This window comes from Hyaena hyaena, unplaced genomic scaffold (assembly GCF_003009895.1).
Source record: "Hyaena hyaena isolate Hyena2069 unplaced genomic scaffold, ASM300989v1 scaffold_173, whole genome shotgun sequence".
In the NCBI taxonomy this organism is placed as follows: domain Eukaryota; kingdom Metazoa; phylum Chordata; class Mammalia; order Carnivora; family Hyaenidae; genus Hyaena; species Hyaena hyaena.
The window spans coordinates 1630082-1652153 of record NW_024080805.1 but is presented as its reverse complement, the minus strand read 5'-3'; the positions used below and the strand labels follow the sequence as shown (position 1 = coordinate 1652153).

The following is a 22072-nucleotide window of genomic DNA, read 5'->3' as shown; positions in this document are numbered from 1 at the left end:
GCCAATGCTCATTTACCATTCCAAAACTCCTAGGGCCGTAAGAATTATGCTAAATTTATTCTTTCTGTGCTCTATGAATGGAACCACAAGGCCTAGATGACAGCACATCTGTTTCAAACACAGTTTACTGAATATTTTAAGCCTGCTATTGAGACTTACTGCTCAGAAAAAAATGTCCCTTTCAAAATATTACTGCTCATTGACACTGCACATGGTCACCCAAGTGTGCTGATGGAGATGTACAGTGAGATGCACATTGTTTTCATGCCTGCTAACACGATACCCATTCTGCAGCCAATAGATCAAGGAGTCATTTTGACTTTCAAGTCTTACTATTTAAGAAATACATTTTGTGATTTGGTTAGTGTTTTAGTAACATTTCATTTGAAGTTTTTTTGTTTGTTTTATAGACTAAATGTAGGGTTGGTATGAAGCAAAAATCTAATGGTTAAATTTCTCATTTGTGTTTTATTTTCTTGGATACTGTTTTTCAGTTGTCTAAAGAGATTTAAAAATCTTGTACTTTGGTCAAAAAAATAATATATTATAAATGTGAAACAAAAGAAATACATTTTAGTTCAGTTAAGTTGAAGGATACAAAATTAATATACAGAAATCTGTTGTCTTTGTATATACTAGAACTAGCAGGAAAAGAAATTAAGAAAATAATCCCACTTACAATTGCATCAAAAAGAATAAAATACCTAGGAATATATTTAACCAAGGAAGTGAAAGTTCTGTACTCTGAAAATGATGACACTGTTAAAAAAATTAAATATACATAAATAAATGGAAACATAAGCCATATTTATGGATTAGAAGAATTAATATTGTTAGAATGTCTGTTCTACTCAAAGCAAGCTACAGATTCAGTGTAATCTCCATCAAAACACCAGTAGTATTTTTCACAGAACTAGAACAAATAATTCTAAAATGTATATGGAATTGCAGAAAACCTCAAATAGACAGAGCAATATTGAGAAATAAGAAGAAATCTGGAAATATCACTATCTCAGATTTTTCAAACTATACTACAAAGCCACAGTAATCAAAATAGATGATAATGGCACAAAAAGAGATCAACGGAACAGATTAGAGAGCCCAGAGAAAACCTCTACATTTATAGGGTCAATTAAATTATGACAAATGAGACAAGAATATACAATGGAGAAAAGACAGTTTCTTTAATAAATGGTTTTGGTAGAAATGGACAGCTACCTGCAAAAAAAATGAACCTGAACCACTTTCTTATACCATACACAAAAATAAACTTGAAATGGGTTAAAGATCTAACTGTAAGACCTGAAACCATAAATTTCCTAAAAGAACATATCTCTTGGATATTGGCCTCAGCAGTATTTTTCTGGATATCTCCTCAGGAAAAAGAAATAAGTGGGGCTACATCAAACTAAAAAGCATTTGCACAGCCAAGGGAACTATTAACAAAATGAAAAGTCAACCTACAGAATAGAAGATATTTGCAAATGATAGATCTGATAAGGGGCTAATATCCAAAATATATAAGGAACTCATATAACTCAAAAAAATCTGATTAAAAAATAGGCAGATGGGGCACCTGGGTGGCTCAATCAGTTTAGCGTCTAACTCTTGATTTCAACTCAGGTCATGATCCCAAGGTTGTGGGATTGAACCTTGTATTGGGCTCCACACTGAGCGTGGAGGGGGCTTGAGATTCTCTCCCCCATCCCCGCCCCTCTTCCCCACTTGTGCTCTCTCTCTCTCTAAAATAATTTTTAAAAATGGGCAGAGGATCTGAAAATGCATTTTCCCAAAGCAGACATATAGATAGCCAACAGACACATGAAAAGATGCTCAACATCACTAATCATCAGGGAAATGCATATCAAAACCACAGTGAGATATTACCTCACACCTGTCAGAATGGCTAGTATTGAAAAGACAAGAAAAAAGTTTTGGTGAGGATGTGGAAGAAAAGGAATCCTTGGGAACTATTGGTAGAAATGTAAATAGGTACATCCACTATGGAAAACAGTGTGGAGTTTCCAAAAAAACTTAACGGTAGAAATATCCTCTGATCTAGTAATTTCTCTTCTGAGTTTTATCTGAAGATAACAAAAACACTAATTTGAAAAGATATATGCACTTGGATGTTTCTTGCAGTATTATTTACAATAGCCACGATATGAAAGCAACAATAGAGAAATGGACACAGAAGATGTGGTATAGACAAGGGAGTATTACTAAACCATAAAAAAGAATGAAATCTTGACATTTGCAACAACATGGATGGACCTAGAGGGTATTATGCTAGGCAAACTAAGTCAGAAAAAGACCAATACCATATGTTTTCACTTATACGTGGAATCTAAAAAGCAAGTCAAATGAACAAACAAAAGCTGAAACAGACTCATAAATACCAGAGGGGAGGAGAGTGGGAAGATGGGTAAAATACATAAAGGGGATTAAGAGTTATAAGTTTCTAGTTATAAAATAAATATGTCATGGGGATTGAAATTACAGCACAGGAAATATAGTCAGAAATACTGTGATAACTGAGGCACTTGGGTGGCTCAGTCAGTTAAATGTTCTACTCTTGATTTTGGCTCAGGTCATGATCTTAACGGTTCGTGAGACTGAGCCCCAAGGGAGGCTTTACAGACACTGCGGAGCCTGCTTGAGATTCTCTTTCTCACTCTCTCTCTGCCCCTCCCCTGCTCACACTCAGTCTCCCTTAAAATAAATAAAGATTTTCAAAAAATGTTCATCAACAGCAGAATACATAAACTGTGAGGCAATTGAGTGGCTCAGTTGGTTAAGCATCTGACTCTTGATCTCAGCTCAGGTCTTGGTCTGGGGTTGTGAATTTGGGCCCCACATTGGGGTGCATCCTGGGCATGAAGCCTACTTTAAAAAAAAAGAATAAAAAAACTATGATATATTCATAAACATGGATTTCTCTCTGATTATGAAAAAGAATGTACTATTGTCATACAAAAATATAGATAAGTCTTAAATGAAAAGTCATACACAAAAAAGTACATACTATATGACTCCATTTATAGTCGTACCTCAGAGATATTATGGATTTGGTTCCCAACAACCACAATGAAGCAAATGTTGCAATAAAGTGAGTCAAATGAATTTATCAGTTTCCCAGTGCACATAAAAGTTATGTTTATACTATGTTATAGTTTATTAAATGTGCAATACCATTATATCTAAAAAACTAATGTATATACCTGAACTTAAAAATACTTTATTGCTAAAAATACTAACCTTCATCAGAGCTTTTAGCGAGTTGAAATCTTTCTGGTGGAGGGTCTTGCTTTGATGTTAATGGCTGCTGACTGATCAGAGTGGTGGTTGCTGAAGGTTAGGGTGGCTGTGGTCATTTCTTAAAATAAAGCAACGAAGTTTGCCACACCGATGGACTCTTCTTTTCATGAATGATTTCCCTGTAATGTACAGTGCTATTTGATAGCAAAATGTGAGATCATGACCTGAGCTGAAAGGCCACATGTTGATGCTGCAAGACAGACAGCACTTGGGTCTCTAGATTACTCCTGAAAGAAAGCCACTCAACTCATACTGGACTGTGACTTGAATAATAAATATCAATTGTGTTAACATGTTGAAATTGTGGTTGTGGATAATAGCCCTTAGTCTCATATAATTCCGCATTCCCCCTTCGTTATTGCCTCATTTCTGTTTCCTTTAACACTCTTCAAATGGTTGTCTATACTCATTGTTTTCATCATTCGCCTCAACCTTCTCTAATTCAGCTTTCATCCCCACCATTCCATTCACATGGCTCTTATTAAGGCCATTAATGACCTTCATCTTGCCAAATCCAAGGTCCTTTCTTTATTCTCCTGTTTTTCAATCTCTCAGTATCATTTAATAAGCTGACCATTTCCATTCTTTCTGAAACACCCTCTGGACACCATAGTCTCTTGGTTTTCTTTCTGTTTCACTGGCAGGTCCTTCTTCTCTACTAGCTCACTAAGACTTCGAGGATCCTAGGGCTCTTTTTCATATCTTTTCCCCTCTATCTATGCTCTGTGTCTAGGTAGTATTACCCTAAATGAAATGCTGCTGACTCCCAAATCTTTATTTCTAGCCCTGACCTTTCCCCTTAGCTTTTGTTCTGTATATTCCACGGTCTACAGGGATATCTATTAGGCATCTGTAACTTAACATGTCAAAAACACAACTCCTGATTTTCCCCTCTCAAACCTCTTTCTTTACTAGCCTTCCTTTTTACCTGGTTGCTTAAACCAAAAATGGGGGGGGGGGGGAAGGGTGCCTGGGTGGCTCAGTTGGTTAAGCATCCGACTTCAGTCAGGTCACGATATTGCAGTCTGTGGGTTTGAGCCCTGCACCGGGCTCTGTGCTGAAAGCTCAGAGCCTGGAGCTTGCTTCTAGTTCTATGTCTCCTTCTCTCTCTGCCCCTCCCCTGCTCACGCTGTCTCTCAAAATAAAAAGTAAAAATAAACATTAAAAACAATTTTTTAAAAATGTGGGAATTACCCCTGTTACTTTTCTCCCTACTCCTCCCCACATCCAATCCACCACCAAGTCCTTCTGGCTGTCAGCAAAATATCTTACTAAATTTGACCTCTTTTCACCAGTTCCTCTACTGAGACACTAGTCCAAAGCACTTCTCTCATTTAGACTACTCCAACAGCCAGCCCCTAGTTAGTATTTACTAAGTTTAACACATCAGCCTGAGTAAACATCTCGAAATGTAATCATAAATCAATCACACATTTAACACTGTCCAGTAGCTTTCTATGTGCTACTGTCATCAAAACTCATCTTCCTTATCATGGCCTACAAAGTCCTAGAGGATCTGGCCCCTGCTGACCTCTTCGACCTCCTTTTGTTTGCTTTAGTCCTCCTGGCCTTCCTTCCATCCCACAAGTAAGCTCTTTCCTATCTCCAGGACTTGGTACTTGCTGTTCCTCTGACTGGAATGTTCTTTCCCTGAATCTTCCTGTAGATATCTTTTTTTTACCACTTAGGACTCAGCTCAAATGTCACCTCTTCAGAGTATCCTCACTCTCAGTCATATACTATCCCATTGCTTTATTTTCCTTACGGCAACCAAAGAAACAAAATATCTTTAAAAAATATTTTAATATTTATTCATTTTTGAGAGAGAGAGAGAGAGAGAGAGAGAGACTGTGACTGGGGGAGGGGCAGAGAGACACACACACACACACACAGAATCCGAAGAAGGCTCCAGGCTCTGATCAGTCAGCACAGAGCCCAATGTGGGGCTTGAACCCACAAGCAGTGGGATCAAGATCTGAGCTGAAGTCGGATGCTTAACTGACTGAGCCACCTAGGCACCCCCAAAATATTTTAATAATAGTATTTTAAAGGATCTTTTTTGCTACTATGCTTGATGTTTTTCATGTGGGCCATAGGTGAATGAAGGCAGATGCTCTGTCTTATTTATCAGTGTATTTATTAGGTGGTGTCTGTCACCACCTAAAGAGCATCTGGAACAAAGTAGATGTTTGTTGAAATGAATGAACAGTATCAACAATGGGGGCCTTTGAGAAAAAATAGCATGTGCTATTCTTTTCTATAAGCCCCAATATCTAGCTGCCTATCAAATTTACAGTAATAAACTCTTTTTTCCCTAGCATAAGTCTCCTCAAAATCAAAATTACTACTTACCTTTGTTGTTTTTAGTCCATCCATCACCTTGTCTTGTAATCTTTCTATTTAAAAAATTAAGTGAGGGCCCCTGGGTGGCTCAGTCAGTTGAGCATCTCACTTGAGGTCAGGTCATGATATCATAGTTTGTTCGAGCCCCACATCAGGCTCTGTGCTGACACCTCAGAGCCTGGAGCCTGCTTCAGATTCTGTGTCTCCCTCTCTCTCTCAAAAACAAATAAACATCAAAAAATTTTTTTAAATAAAAAGATAAATGTATCCTGTACAACTAAAATATTTTCCCTTTTCGGATGTAGACTGAATCTTTCAAAGAGGGTTCAGCTACTTCGAAAACATGTGAAAGGGTTAAAAAAAATCTTTAGGAAGGTAAGATAATAAAACAAATAGCTTAGTCATGTGACAAATAAAAAAAGTCCTGGAAATACAGACATGCTCTCCTGTTAGTGAGAGATTTAAATAAGTCAGTCTTTGAAAAATAAAAGACAACAATTGATTAGTTCAAAATTCTATAGTTGTTACTAAATCTCCTTAGATACAACTTGTGATTTATAGACTGGAGTGGTTTGAGAACTGGTCTGAAATACTGGAACCGGGACAGATTCTGTGCGGTCCAGGCCTCTTCAGTAAACAAACATTATTATCCCCTATTAAGTTCAAGAGGCACCTAAAACCAATCAATTTCTGAAGGTGGAATATAAACAAATACATCCAAAATAGTTTCCATTCCTATTTGTCACCCACTTTTCTAATGGATTCTTAACCAACTGAGCCACCCAGGCACCTCACTTTACTCATGGATTCTTAAACATCTGTGCTCAGTTCTCCCTTACAGTTTTGATATTGCGGGGTTGAATGGTTAAATACAAGTCTAGGGGCACCTGGGTGGCTTAGTCTGTTGTGTCGCATTTTAGCTCAGGGCATGATCTCACAGCTTGTGAGTTTGAGCCCAGTGTCAGGTTCTATGCTGACAGCTTGGAGCCTGGAGCTTGCTTCGGATTCTGTGTCTCCCTTCCTCTCTGCCCCTCCCCTGCTCATGCTCTGTCTCTCAACAATAAATAAATGTTAAAAATTTTTTCAAAATAATAGAAGTCTAAAATTTAAATTAAAAAATTTCCCTGGTACCAAAATGGACAAAAAAAGTCTCACCTCCTTTTTTACTCAGCAATTCCTTTAGAAAAATGGAAATTGTAGGGGCACCTGGGTGGCCCAGTTGGTTAAGCGACCGACTTCAGCTCAGGTCATGATCTCACGGTTCGTGGTTTCCATCCAGCCCCGCGTTGGGCTCTGTGCTGAAGGCTAGCCTGGGAGCCTGTTTCATATTCTATAACTCCCTCTCTGACCCTTCCTTGCTCACGCTGTCTCACTCTCAGAAATAAATAAAACATGTTTTTAAATGGAAATTGTAAATGATGTCTGTCTGTTTGAGATGTATGTATACTTTTTAAAAAGCTACATATGCCTCTTGCCAGTTTTGAATCCCCCTAAATTCTTTCTTCGGGGCCTCGAAATTACCTCCTTGAAATGCAAGCTTCAAGGAGGACAGTGTCCCACCTCCTTGTCTTCGTGAAATTTTAAACCTCAGGTTTTGGCTTCCAGATGTAACTTCGTATTATTTTTTCCTTTGGATAAAGACAGAAGGTCGGCTGTGGATTACATCTGCCTGGCTACACAAACACATGAGTTTTTTATTGTCTTTATAATCCCTTTAGTGCATCACAACATGTTTTAATGCTTAATTCAATAATAAAATTGTTTCATTCTTTCCTGCTTTGAGCGGAGAGGATATTTTGGAGTTGGTAGGAGATTTGATTTTTATTATTTATTATTTTTATTTGTGTGTGTGTGTGTGAGAGAGAGAGAGAGAGAGCGAGCGAGCACCCAAGGGTGGGAGAGGGGCGGAGGGGGAGAGAGAATCTTGAGCAGGCTCCATACTCACAGCAGAGAGCCCAACAAGGGGCCCAATCACACAACCCTGGGATCTTGACCTGCGCCAAAACAAGAGTCAGACGCTGAAGGGACTGAGCCACTCGGGTGTAGCAGGAGATTTTATTTTTAATTATTTCTCCAACTGAGTCCTCGTTTCAGTACTTGTATAGCTGGCTGATAATCGCATTCCCACTCCACACTCATCTTAGGCAGTAAGACACAGTGGAAAGACCATGGGGTCAGACAACCCTGGGTTTAAACTGTATTTTCTTTCTTTTTTAAATTTATTTCTGAAAGAGAGAGAGAGAGAGAGAGAGAGAGAGAGAGAGACAACGTGAGCAGGGGAGGGTCAGAGAAAGATGGAGACACAGAATAGGAAACAGGCTCCACGCTCTGAGCTGGCTGTCAGCAGAGCCCGACACGAGGCTCGAACCCACGAACCGTGAGATCATGACCTGAGTCGAGTCCAACGCTTAACCGACTGAGCCACCCAGACGGCCCTAAACTATGCTTTTCTTTTTACCTGAACGTAACTTCTCTCAAGTTCTTCTTTTTTTCTCTGAAGTATTACTTCTCTGAACCCCTATTAATCTCACTTATAAAATTAGGACAATATGTTTTCAAGTGAGATAAACTGACACAGAGCAGGTTCTTAGCACTCGAAAGAAAGTTACACCACATTCCCTGCACACCCTGAACGCGTGTTCCACTCCCCCTTTCCTGTGGGTTTCTGTCAAATCCCAGGATAGGGTTTACTTCACTCATCTTGAGCACACTGCGTTAAGAAGTAACGAACTCGTAGGGAGGATCCTAAGAGTTCAAAAAGTTCCAGTAGGTAAAGTTGACAGAGCCCTCGCAGTTCTAAGAGAATGGGGGGGGGCGGAATCAGATTGCGGGGGTCCCCAAATGCAAATACGTGAATTACAAATGAATACAGGCGACAGCGCTTCCGCACTTCCTCTCCTAGGCTCTTCGGGACACCGCCCGCCGACGCGGGGGCGAAGATTTGCATATGCGAAGTTGGGAAGAGGGGGGGAACCACCCATCGAAAACCCCGGCCGCCGTCCCCCAGGGCTCGGGAGAGCCAGCCCCACTTCACCGCCCGGCCCGCCCTCAAGTGCTCCGGTGCGGCCGGCCCCCTGGACGTCACCGCACCCTCCCACCCTCTTCTGAACTTTAAACCACGCGCCTCAGAACAACCTGGAGGAGGGGGATTTCTTCGGAGCCGGCGGCTTTCGCACGCTCGGAAGAGTCATTGCGCGGCTCCCAGCGGTCCCCGCGCTCCCGAAGATCCCGCCTCCCGCTGCCCCGACCCAGTCTCCAAGCCCTAAACTGCAGGGGGCGGGGCGCGGGGCAGGGACGGGGCGGGGAGCCGGCCTCCGGGACGCCCCGCCTCCCCGCCCCCGGGTAAGGCGGCGGTGCGGAGTCTGCGTCAGCCGCGGGAAATCCCCTCACCTCCAGGCTGCCCGCCCTAGGCCGGCCTGTAGCTCCGGCGGCGCTCCGCCCCCTGCCCCTGGCTCCTGCACCTAGGAAGGGCGACTCTTGGGTGATCGCAACGCGAGAATTAAGGGGGTGGGAAGGTGTGAGCCGCAAACCCCGAGGAGGGCGGGAAGGAGGAGGAGGCCCCGGGGGTGGTCAGGGGAACAGGGGGTCCTGTCGGCAGAGTCCCTCGGCCGCCGGACCGGCGCGGGCTGATCGCGGAGGTCTCGGGTCTGGACGCTTGGAGCGGGCGGCGCTGTGAGCGGAGCCATGGCCTCCGGTGAGTGTTCCCGGCGCGGGTCCGGACCGGGGGAAGGAGCTCCTCCGGGGATTGGAGTTTTGGGGGTCTCAGTTTTGGTTGTACGCGTTCTGTGTTTAAAATCTCATCTGGCAAATTGTCAGCCTTTAACAAGTTATCTAGTTCGGGGTTTGCGTGCGAAATCAAAGTCACGGTCTGTAATTTGATGCCATTATCATCGCCAGAACCTTAGAAATTCCCAACGACTTGATTTTTAGGGTTAGGGAAGTAACAATTACCTAAATAAAGGACAGATAGTGCTCGTATTTAGAAGTTGTTTTATTTTGAAATGGTGGTTTAATGTTTAGAACATGAATGAAGAAGCTTCAGACCTCAGGAGCGCACTACTATTTTTTTAAAGTGTAATTTAATCAAGTGCCAAGAGGTGATCGCAGATGTGTTGACAGTTGTACAAAATGTGATGCGGCTTTAAAAGTAACCACTGGTATCTTAACAGCTTTTAAGTGGAAACGTTGCTTCAACAAAGTGGATAGTTTCTACTATAAAGCTCGTACTTTCTATTTTACGGAGAAGTCATTTTTTTTTCGTTGTTGGAAAGGAGTATGAGAACACCCGTGCTTTAAAATAGGAGTAGGAATGAAAACTGTACATCACTAATGTAAAAATTGATTTTCAGTTAATAGATGCGTCGATTTCTTGCTTTGGAGGGAAATGAGCTTACCAAAAAACAGGTTAGACAGTAGGGGAAGGAGTCTCATATGTATATAGCCGTGGTTTAGATCTGCCTGTAACTAAAGGGAAGTAAATCGAGTATACTGTGTTCCAGTTGGACCTTTACAGGATTCTGGCATGGTTCGTGGGGCTGTTTCCCGGCAGAGGGAGCAAACTGAGCGAGGCAGGGAAGCCTTATAGTATAAGATAGCGCTGTATTAAGTGGCAGAAGCTGTATTTTGCTTGACCTGCGTCCTCCCAAGTCCCTGGTTCAGTGACCCTCAGAAGGCTGATATCTAGCAGCGAAGAGGAAGTAGAAAGCATTAAAGGATTTTTTTTAAGGGTTGAGCAGAACAGTGCCATAGCTACTGCTGTAGGCCGAAAAGGAAATTGGCGTGGTTCACATGACATTTGATTTCACTTTGTCTGTGGTTTCATGTGAGAAACAAGTGTAGTTTAAAATATTTCAACTTTCTCTTTACCCACTTCACTGACCCCAAACTTTAAGATAATTTTGTAAATTTATAATTTCAAAGCACATTTAGAATAAAAGTGCAAAGATGATCTTAAATATTTGGCTAATTTATTATTGGTTACCAGAAAGAGATTTTGTATGAAAGTAGTAAAGAAAGGTGAGCATTATAAATAAAAAAGGTCAGACTGCTTTAACCAAACCTAATTAATACATGGCACGAATATAATACTTCTAATTCTTTTACAAGTGAGAAAAAGAACCATTTACACAGAGGGTAGCGTCAGACCCACATCATTCAGAAAGATGATATGATTTAAATTTGTTTAATGGCACTGTATTTTGTGCTTTTGTGAGAACTGATTCCCTAAACTGAAGGGAAAAAAATTTAAAGGAATGGAACGTTGTAGGACAATTATTTACCCCCCCCCTTTTTTTTTTTTTAACTTTTCTGGAGTTGCATTGAAATGGGACTATTTAAAATATAACAAGTTATTTGGGGCACCTGGATGACTCAAGTTGGTTAAGTGTCCAGCTCCGGTTCAGGTCATGATCTGACAGTTGGTGGGTTCCAGCCCCTAGTTGGGCTCTGTGCTGACAGCTCAGAGCTTGAAGGCTGCTTCAAATTCTGTGTCTCCCTCGCCCACTGCCCCTCCCCTGCTAGTACTCTCTTTCTCTCAAAAATAAATAAATAAATAAATAAATAAATAAATAAATAAATAAAAATATAACAAGTTATTTAAATTGTAATTCAGTTGTTTGAAAACTGCCAAGGAAATTTTTTTAAAGGAGTCTGGGTATATTTTCCTTAATCACTTGGAAAGGCCTTAGAGAAAAACATGCAGCAATTACAAATTCTCTTCCTGTTTTGAAACAGTAATTGAACCGAAAGAGTAATAGGAAAAAAATTTTGCTTAGTTTATCTTTGTTTATTTAGATTATTTGTAGTAAGGTAGTATTGAAACCTCAAAAAGTATTTTTATTGATTACCAAGCACTTAAGACCATTTCTCCATTTCTCACCGGATGTCATATGTAAATAGGTATGTGTAGGTGCATATGTTATCTGTATAATGTAAAAGTAGCAGATCATAATCTCATAGGCAAAATTATAAAGTACCATGAGTACCTGGGACTTTGATATGTTTATGATTCTAAATTTGTTCAGGTAAATTACCAAATTAATTGTTGAGGATTTCTCAGATCGGGTTCTAGTAAGTTGTCTTTATTGCTTTTTTTTTTTCACACCTGATTTTTCTGTCTTTTGGCACAATTAATTAGAAGACGCATTGTTAAGGGGCGCCTGGGTGGCTTAGTCGGTTAAGCATCCGACTTTCGCTTGGGTCTTGATCTCGCGGTTCGTGGGTTCGAGCCCCGTGTCGGGCTCTGTGCTGACTGCCAGCTCAGAGCCTGGAGCCTGTTTCATTCTGTGACTCCCTCTCTCTCTAATCCTCCCCTGCTCACGCTGTCTCTCTCTCTCTGTCTCTTAGAAATAAAAAAAAAAAAAAAATTAAAAAAAAAAAAAAGAGGCATTGTTAAGAAAATTGTTCCTGTCCACTTAGGGTATGCATACAGTCATTACTCTTGTATATTTATGATTCTATTTTGCTTAACCTAAGTAAAATTAGCTGTTTTATGTCTGAATTTAAAGCTTCTCATTGTTCCAGTAGGAAATATGCAATGCTCTTATGCACACACATGCACACATAGCTCTGTTTCCTAATAAGTGGTACTGTCTTTGGTAAAATATGTTTTAAAATTTAGATAATTCGTTTTTATTCACAGTTTTCTTAAGTATAGTTCTGTTGTGTCATACAATAGGAAGTACATGAAGAAATTGTTTTGTAAGCCACATTACTTCCAACTCTGTGGTTTGAGTTTCAAGAGAACCATAAGCATTTCTCTTGAGTAAGGGGAAAAAATCAGTGTAGGTATGATGCAACTTAATTTTTAATGATAGGGCTGGAAGCTCGAGTTGGCAACTACAGCAAATAACTTTTTTAAGTAGAAGACTACACACTGTAAACACCAAGGCTGTTTCAGAAATGCCACTCATGAAAATGTAGACAATAGTGGTATGAAAGAATGAAGGTGACATGACAGAGTGAAGGCACTGAGTAAGTGAAATGGTTAGGGAGGAATCATGATGAATCATAATTGGTAACATCTGGGGTGTGTGTAGTCTCTCCCAAATACAACTTAAGAGGCTCAGAATTTCCTTTTGTTCTGTCCTTCTCTCATCTGCGTTCTCTGCAAATGATTATGTTTGTAGGCACGAGACACGCATACTTGCATTGGACATACTTATACTAAAAACCAATCTATATTTGTTTAAAACTTTTTAAAACTAGGCACCCTGTAATTTTTAGTTTTAAATTTGACAGGCTTTTTAAAAAAAAATTTATTTATTTATTTTGAGAAAGAATATGTGCGCATGAGCTGGGTAAGAGGCAGGGCATGAGGATACAGAGAATCCCAAGCAGACTCAGTGCTGTCAGCACAGAGCCTGTCATGGGGTTTGATCCCACAAACTGTGAGATCATGACCTGAGTGGAAACCAAGAGTCGGTCGCTTAACTGACTGAGTCACCTAGGTGCCCCTAAATCTGGCAGTCTTAATCAAGACAGGTGATTTGGTATTGCCATTTATTTTTAATTTAGTTAAATACCTGAGTAATCTGGGACAGATTTTAAATATTTCTCTACTTTTTCATCCCAGAAGTTAACATTATTTTTCAAGATTCTCCCCCACAGTAGAATCTCTAGCACTAAGAATCCCCGTTGCCAACCCTTACATCTTTTATTTACTTTATGGTGCATACATCAGTCAACTACACCGTGAAAATTTCCTTACTTGGGTTCTTAAGGCCCATTTGAGAGTCAGCCTCAGATACTGGAATAAATCTGGACATTTTAGCCCATAATGAATCTGGTTTTATTCCAGTTCTGCTAATCTTTGAGATAAAAATGAGAATAACTACTACAAAGGCTTGTTTTGAGGAACCCATAAACACCCATAAATGTTAGTTTTCTTATGTAGTGGAGCTGTTTGGGGACTCAGACCTCTAGGAACCAGTACCTTCTAGAGATAGTTTGAGTATCCTGACATTCTAGAATTCTGTGAAACCTTAAAACTTTATAATAATAGACGAGGACAGATGCTAGATAGAAAATAGTCTCTCAAGAATACTTAAGAATGCCCATTTACTTTTAAACAATTTGAAATAGTTTTCTGTATTTTTAAACTAGGGGAGAAGAATTTAACAGTGATGTTTAGAGGCAGTGTATCTTTTCTTTGTTGTCCACTTAAATGATACTGAACATTTTGAAAAGAAAGTAAATAAAAAAATTTCTTAGTGGATAAAGAGTGTGTCCTTTTACTAATGACTGATATAACTTATCCTTCATTTTATTTCTTTTGCATCTTCTGTGTTATTCTTTTTCTATCCTGTGGGAATAGGCTTAAGTTTTCTTTGCCCCTTTGTTAATTGAGTGCCATTCTATCTATGTGAGAAATGGTAACTCTAAAATTTGATAGTAATTAGGAAGAAATGGAAGAGATCACCTGTGTCTTAAGGTAAAGAAGATTATCACCACGATTCAGTTGAGTTCCAAAGTTTGAGGAATGACAAGTCTTTTCTTTACCTCCAGAGAGTGAAGGTGATATTTAGAAAAGTGTTTATTTGTGAGCTCCATTTCCTCCTCTGATTCTCAGGCAGTCTGTTATCCAGTACTTCTGTGAGGGAGATGCCGTCTGTAGTCAGTTATTCTCAACTGTGGTGTTGACACTTTAGTGTGTTGTCATTTGCTTGAGTATTGTAACAAATGTTCTTGATGATAGTTAACATACTAATTTTGCAAACAGTTTTACCTTTTAAACAGATCACTGTGATTGGAGACTGTCCTATCATAATGCCTTTTTCCCTTGCTTATATTTGGCTAAGCTTTGTAAACTGGGAGACAAAGAAGGCTTAAAAGTTGTCAGAATTCCTCTGCCTAGTTTGTCTATCACCCAGCTCATACTTGTACATGAGTTTTTGGACTGCCTCTCTAGATGTGTGCATTGTTTCTGCTTTTTTATGTCTCAGGACAGTGGTTCTTAATCAGAAGTGTGTTAGAATGGTTTGAAGGCTTTTTCAGAAATATGTTGGAGCTTTAAAGATTTCTATTTCTATTCAGCAGATCACAGGTGGGATCAGGGCATGTATGTTTTTTGAAAAAGCTCCCTAGGTAATTCTGATACATACCCTCACTGTGAACTCTTTTCCAGGAATTTCATTGGATCTAAATACTGACTTCCCTCTGCATCTTGGTATAATTAAATTGCATTTATTTTAGGTTATTTGCTGTAATCAGTTATTGTGACTTTACCCCTATTGGTTTTTATGCATGGGGTGTTTGTTTTTTAATTTGATTCATTGGATCCCAGCTAGCTAATGTCATTCATAATTTCTTTTTCTTATAACTTCATAATGTTGAGCTTTATCATCTATACAGTGGGATGATAATTCCTGTTCTGTTTTTATGAAGATTAAAGTTGAGAGGATCAAATGAGAATATACATAAAAGTACTTTAAAACAGTGTTATAATTACTGTAGTAAACTTTTTACTGAACAATTAATGCAGGTTCCCAATGCTGGCTATAAGGTTTTAGTTAATGTGTCTATTTCTGACAAAGCTCCATTTTTAACTTTTATTTCAATGTAATTTAAAACAAATTTTTAAGTTAATTAACTTTTTATTTTTATTTTTTATTTTTTTACTTTTTAACTGGTGAAGTTTTTATTAAATCCACATAAGTGAATTAATTTACTTTTTAGAGAGAGTGTGTGTGTAAGTGGGAGAGAGGGAGAGAGAATCTCAAGCAGGCTCCTCGCTGCCGATGCAGGGCCCCATGAGGGACTTGAACCCACGAACCATGAGAACATGACCTGAGGTGAAATCAGGAGTCCGCTGCTTAACTGACTAACTCACTCAGGCACCCCCTACCAATGTAATTTTTTTGTCTTAAAAACTCAAATAGCACTTTTTTTTTTTTTTTTTTTGCCTCAGTGCAAATAAAAACATAAATATATCTTGCAAATATTTTGGCTATATTTCAGATGTTTTACAATATTGTTAAAAATGCAGGATCAACCCTAACTTTGCATAGTACTGGTTAAAGAAGAGTACAGTAATCAACTTGTTTAGAACTACTTAAGAAATTTCAACTTTTCAAAATTGTAGTGATTTGAGATAATCTTAGTTGAGAGTATTTGTTTTCCCTACAATTCCCTCATTGACATTTTGCCTTCTTCCACTCTGTAGATGACTACATTTCAGCACCATTTTCAGGAAGAGTGGCATTTTAAGACAGTACTGAGGAAGGAAGTAACTGGTACACTGTACTGATGCATGATACAAGTGATTTATAGTTGGGAAGTATTTTTAAATCATAAATACAGATAAATTAGACTGTAAATAAGTATGAGGATTAGAAAAGTGTAGCAATTCTGGTACCTACAAAAGTACTGTTTTGTTTTTTTTCCTTAGTAGGAAAACCTACTAAGGAAAATCTGATTCATCATCAGTATGAGCCTTCAGTGTTTGTATAACTTACACAAACAAAAAGATTTTTAGATTTTCAGTTGTTCATTCTTCAGATGTTTACCGAATATCAGTGTGCAAGGCACTGATGAATACATCACAATTCCTGCTTTCAAGTAGCTTAAAAAGAAATAAGACCAATAACTTGATGAAATAAAACAAATTGCTTTTTTCAAGAAGAAATAAAACAGGGAGTCTTCCCCTAAGTATAGTAATTTGGAATAGTCATAAACAAAATACTATGGTAAATTAGAGGAAGGGTAGATTATTTCCAGCTAGGGGAATGTAGAATATTATAATATTGGTTGCTTATGAGACAATTTTTTTTGCCAATAAAGAGCTTCTGCAATAGGAAGAATAGATTTTAAAGGTTTTTAAGTACTTGATGTTATATGATAACTAATATTTTTCATTTTTATAATTTCACAATTTTAAAAATTATTTTAATCTTTTAACAACTGTTCTTCTCTTGCATATAGACTTTTTTCAAAAACACTTTCTAGCTTCAGGTAATGTTGTGTAACCAATGAAATATTTGAAAAATCCCTATGAGCCTAGCACTTTTACTTACTCATCCTGCAAAAGTTAGCCACTTACCATTAATGATGTAATTCTATATCAACTTCCCACCAAGACACCTTTAAATAAGTAGTGGGCAGGGATTTATTTGACCTTTAGTTCAACCACTTGAATTATTTAAGATACCACTTTAAAATATTGCTGAGTATTGAGAGGAAAATGTACTTTAAATACTCCTTCAATGATATAGAGGGATATGAAATATTTGAAACTAAAATGTGAATTTGAGTTGTTTGAAATATATAAGGATATATTATATGTATGTGAAGTTGAAATACTCATCTGCATGCCTTACATTTTTTCAGTAAAATTGAAATGAGTATTATAAACAAGATTAAGTTAAAGTCAGTTTTCCCTGGCTGTCTTTTGCCTAAACAAATATGTAGTAAATTCAAACAGGAGGAGTCTGAACCAAACAGAATTAAATTAAAGGTAACATTAATACTTCATTCAGTAACCCAAAGACGAAACTATGGAGCTTCAATGATTCTTTACTTGCTCTTAACCCTAATGTTCAGTCACCAAGACTGAACATTATTATTTATATTTTAAACAATCCTTCATTCTTGTTATCACTACCATATGTCACATATGCCTTCATCATTGGGCTCAGTATCGTAACAGCTTCTAAACTGGTCATCATGCATTCTCCTTTCTTTCCATTCTGTCCACTGACATCAGAATTCTTACTCTAAAATGTCAATCTGATCATATGGTTCCCCTGCACAATCCAAATCCCCGGTGTACTCTGGCTTTTGGTTCGAAGGGTGGAAGTGTATTTCACTTTCATTATGGTTATATTGGTGATTCCTAAATTTTTTTTTCTGTGCTGCCATGACTTTGGACTCACTGCTAGGAATGAGGTAGGGATGCCTACCTTTCTCCCTTCCCCCTCTGCTCTCTCCACATTTTTGCTTCATTAACTCTTTCCTTTCACACAGGCATGTCTGACTCTTTTGCTCTTCCTATCACTTTTTGCACAATTTTGTTAGCAAAAAAAAATTTTGTTTTGTTGGACTCTACTGTAGTCTAATAATTTGTGTTGTTTGCCTCATTGTTTGGTAAAGTCTTGAAGTACCAGTTATTATAATATCATGGTATCACCATAAATCATTGTTTTCAAGAAAGCATTTGAAATAAATAATAGACGACATGTATTGAGTATTTCGTATAGGTGTGATACTTGGTAAGAACCGAACACACATTACCTCTAATCCTCATAACAACCCTTTGAGATGGGTGTTATTATTATTATTCACATTTTATAGAGTAGGAGACTTAGACAACATTTCCAGGGTCTTTGCTATTAAGATACGACGAAGTAGGACTCACAAGACCTCTTCCTCATACTGAACTGGTAAGACCCATTGTGTTTCCCTTCGAGAGTTTTATATAAATGGAATCCTACAGTATGTGTTCTTTTGGTCTGGTTTCTTTCAATCAGCTGAAAGTTGCATGTTTTAAATTACATTTATTATAGAAAGTAAGTAATTATTTTCTTTTCCTCCGTTGTGTCTCATACTTTGGTAAAGGTTTAGGTGGAACTGACTGAGTATTCTGGTGAGCTTAAGATCACTTCTGGAACTTGTTTGGAAATACTATGTATCAATCCTTTAAGATTCCAGGGGAGATATTTAAAAAAATATATCCTTCTGCAAGGATTTAATCCATTTTCAGTTTCTTTTTTTCTTTCTTTTTAATGTTTATTTTTGAGAGAGAGAGTGAGGGGCAGAAAGAGAAGGAGACACAGAACTCAAAGCAGGCTCAGGCTCTGAGCTGTAAGCACAGAGCCCAGTGCAGAGCTGGAACTCAAAACCTCAAGAGAAAGAGAGAGAGAGAGACAGAGTGTGTGGGGGTGAGGGGCAGAGAGAGAAGACAGAATTCAAAGCAGGCTCCAGGCTCTGAGCTGTCAGCACAGAGCCCAATGCGGGGCTGAAACTCAAAACCGTGAGATCATAACCTGAGCCAAAGTCGGACGTTTAACCGACAGAGCCACCCAGGCGCCCCTGTATTTTCATTTTCAATTAGCAGTCGTTTAGTCCACTGTTAAGAGTCTAATGTAAAATTAAGCAGTTAAACTCACTTTTAGAATATGATATTATACTTCTGAAGACTATCTTCTTGACCCTTCTGTGGGAATCTTGAGGGAATCCCTTCTTCTTGTTCTTATATAAGAAGTGGATATCTCTGGAGTGGGTACCTCAGAACTTCACACTGGGATTAGCTGTAGATATTAAATGATAAAGTGCTACCCAGTAAATATGATTTGAATTATTTGTGTTAACACTATATAGGAGTTCATTATGGATAGAAGAATAAGGTGCCTTTACCATTCAATCTTGGGTAATTGCATTTCAACCTTATTATTTAATATTGGGAGGGAAACATTTTTAGTCTGCTGTTTTGAAAGAAACAAAATGGTTAAATCTATTATTACTGCTATCCTAATCTCACTCTCCTCTTTTTTAAATTTCCAGGTGGGTATAACCCATGTATAGAGATAATTGAACAGCCCAGGCAAAGGGGAATGCGTTTTAGATACAAATGTGAAGGGCGATCAGCAGGCAGCATTCCAGGGGAGCACAGCACAGACAACAACCGAACATACCCATCTATCCAGGTAATAGACCATTTTCCTGTGTGTACCTAACTCTTAATTAATTGCTTCATATTTTAGCTGTAGCAATCACATTGAAGATCCAGTTGCTTCACAATGTGCTGTCATTTCCACTGTGGCTTAAATATATGCTTTCAAGGGGGTATTTATGGTACGTCAGTGAATATAAGAGCCTGGCATTCAGTGGCCCAACATTCAGGTATTTTCTCATGCTCCATGATAATATGATGGTATAACGTGTTTTAAAAGGAGATTAGGCAGAATCAGATTATATGACCAATTGAAATTAATGCAGAAAAGAACTGAGAGGTAAATTCTTCCCTTCTGGTATTCTCTGGAAAGTTTCATCCAAACTGCATTTGCCAGTCAAATGGACTTTATTTATCTGGTGCTAGCTACATTATATAAATTGAATGCTCATTTAGGAGATCAATTCTTAATGAGATAAATTTATGGATCATGTATTTAATTTCCCCCTTTTTCAGATTATGAACTATTATGGAAAGGGAAAAGTGAGAATTACATTAGTAACAAAGAACGACCCATATAAACCTCATCCTCATGATTTAGTAGGAAAAGACTGCAGAGATGGCTACTATGAAGCAGAGTTTGGACAAGAACGCAGACCCTTGTTGTAAGTACACAGATGTCTTTAGGAATAGGACAGCATAGGATGCTCTGTTTACTATCCATGTACCTCTGTTATGTTTTAGCAGAATAAAGTAACTTCTCATTCTACTTTAATTTTCTATAGTCTACATTTAAATTTTCTTACCATTTGCTTAGAACAACCCTTTCATTTTTTATTAGTGGACACAGCCCATGATGGTAGCAGGAATACTTATTGTTACTAAAGGTATACGTACACTTATTTTATGCTATGATTTTCTTTCTTAGTTTGAACACTTTAGGAAAGGTTTTCTTTCATATATTTTACTTTGTCCTTTCATTAATAGTTAAAAATTGCCAAATATGAGAAAACTAACTGGAAAACTGGAATTATTATTTAGAAAAGGACAGGTTGTAAAAGTAACATGCAATAGTAGTTCTAAGATTAAAACAAATTACGTAACACTTTGGTGTTGGTGAGGCTGCCACAAGATGGGTCCATTTATCATGTTGGTGATAATACACAAGTTAATAAAATCCTTCTGTTAGTCACTTTAACAACAACATAGGAAAATGTTGAAAAATATGAATGTCTCCTGAACCAGCAATTCCATTTCTAGGAATTTATCCTCAGGAAACAATTAAGCATGTTCAGACATTTAACTATAGTGATGTCCATTGCAGCTTTGTTAGTAATCACAAAAAGTTTGAAGCAATTGAAGTAATAAACAAGAAGGGACTAGTTTAATAAACTGGTACATCCAGACATTAAACGTAACATTGCAAATATCTCTTTGTATAGAAAGATATTCACACTGTGTCAGATAAATAGGTTTTAAAACAATATGTGATTAAAAAGAAATATATGTATACATATACTTGGTATTAATAGTAGTTGTCTCTTGGTGGGTAAGATTGTGCGGTTTTATATTTTTCTTTTAACTTGTGTTTATTCTATAATTCATTTTTGCAATGAACATACATTGCCTTTGGAAAAAGCTGAACCTAATTACAACAGGGAAAATGTCAGTAGCCTCCTTCTATATTACTAATGACTATTTAGAAAACATACTTTAAAAATATTGCTCTTAGGATAAAAGATGAAACAAAAATATCTAGCAATACACATGTGGCAAGAAATATTTCCTATTGATATTATTTGACCTGCCAACACCATTTTACATGGTGGACCCCTCCTTTCTTGGAACCTTCTTATTTCTTGAATTCTGTGAGAAGAAACTCTCCTGTTTTACTTCCTACTTTTCTTGATCTTAGTTACAGGCAGTTAAATTTTTGGACTATCTTGGTTATGTCTAACAGTGCCCTTTATGGCTTTCCTGTTTATCCTCACAGTCCAGGTTTCTGTTAAGGATCACACATTGTATTTACTTGTCATGCTTATTTAAGCTGTCAGGATTATTAACATCTCCCTTAATTTAGAACACTCTCCCAGTCTTTTTTGGTCTTTCATGACATAACATTTTTGAAGAGTCTGGGCCATTTGTTTTGAAGATTGTTGTTCAGTGTGGATTAGTATGAATGGTTGCTTGTTTATATTAACGTTAGTAACATGAATAATATATTCATGTTAACATAGAACAGTTTGGATGAGAAATCTACAGATGTGGTGCTATGTTGTTCTCAAAATATCCCTTCAGGGGACATGGGATATTAGTGTTTTCCATTCGTGATATTAATTGGCATTCTTTTGTAAAGAAAAACTTTCCCCTTTTCCCCTTCCCCATTAAAAAAAGGAAAAAAAATGATACCACTGTAGACCCCTGGATTTTTATATTCAGTGTCCATTACTGGCATTATTATGATGTTGACATTGACCCATATTGGACCAATGCAAGCCCCTTCAGCCTGCTTCCTTTGTCCTTTTAATATGTGCCCATCTTTCTTTGAGCACTTCCTTACTTTCTGACACAGCAAAGTTTCAAGACTTGTACTTTTCTTGCCTCAGCTCTGAAATCAGTTTTTTTTCCTAAGGAGCCCTGGTTCCTTTCAGTGGAGAATGATATTTAGTCGTATTGTCTTTTTGACATATTCTCTTAAATATTAAAAGCACCTCAAATAGAGTATTCCCCAAACCCTGATTTTACCATGATCATACTTCTTTTTTCTCAGTGCATCTTCCAATGTGCCTTATCTCAGTGGTTGCT

The 22072-nt window shown here is 38.0% G+C and overlaps 1 protein-coding gene across 1 annotated transcript in view; it reads left to right on the top strand.

Annotated features, from left to right (window-relative positions):
- Nucleotides 1-9217: 9217 nt before the first annotated feature.
- REL (REL proto-oncogene, NF-kB subunit) overlaps nucleotides 9218-22072 on the top strand; it is a 30408-nt gene continuing 17553 nt past the window's right edge. Inside the window, exons 1-3 of the mRNA XM_039240328.1 lie at nucleotides 9218-9355; nucleotides 19159-19301; nucleotides 19784-19932. Coding sequence (XP_039096259.1) covers nucleotides 9346-9355; nucleotides 19159-19301; nucleotides 19784-19932 — 302 coding nt within the window. The 5' untranslated portion in view covers nucleotides 9218-9345. The remainder of the gene's footprint in view (nucleotides 9356-19158; nucleotides 19302-19783; nucleotides 19933-22072) is intronic.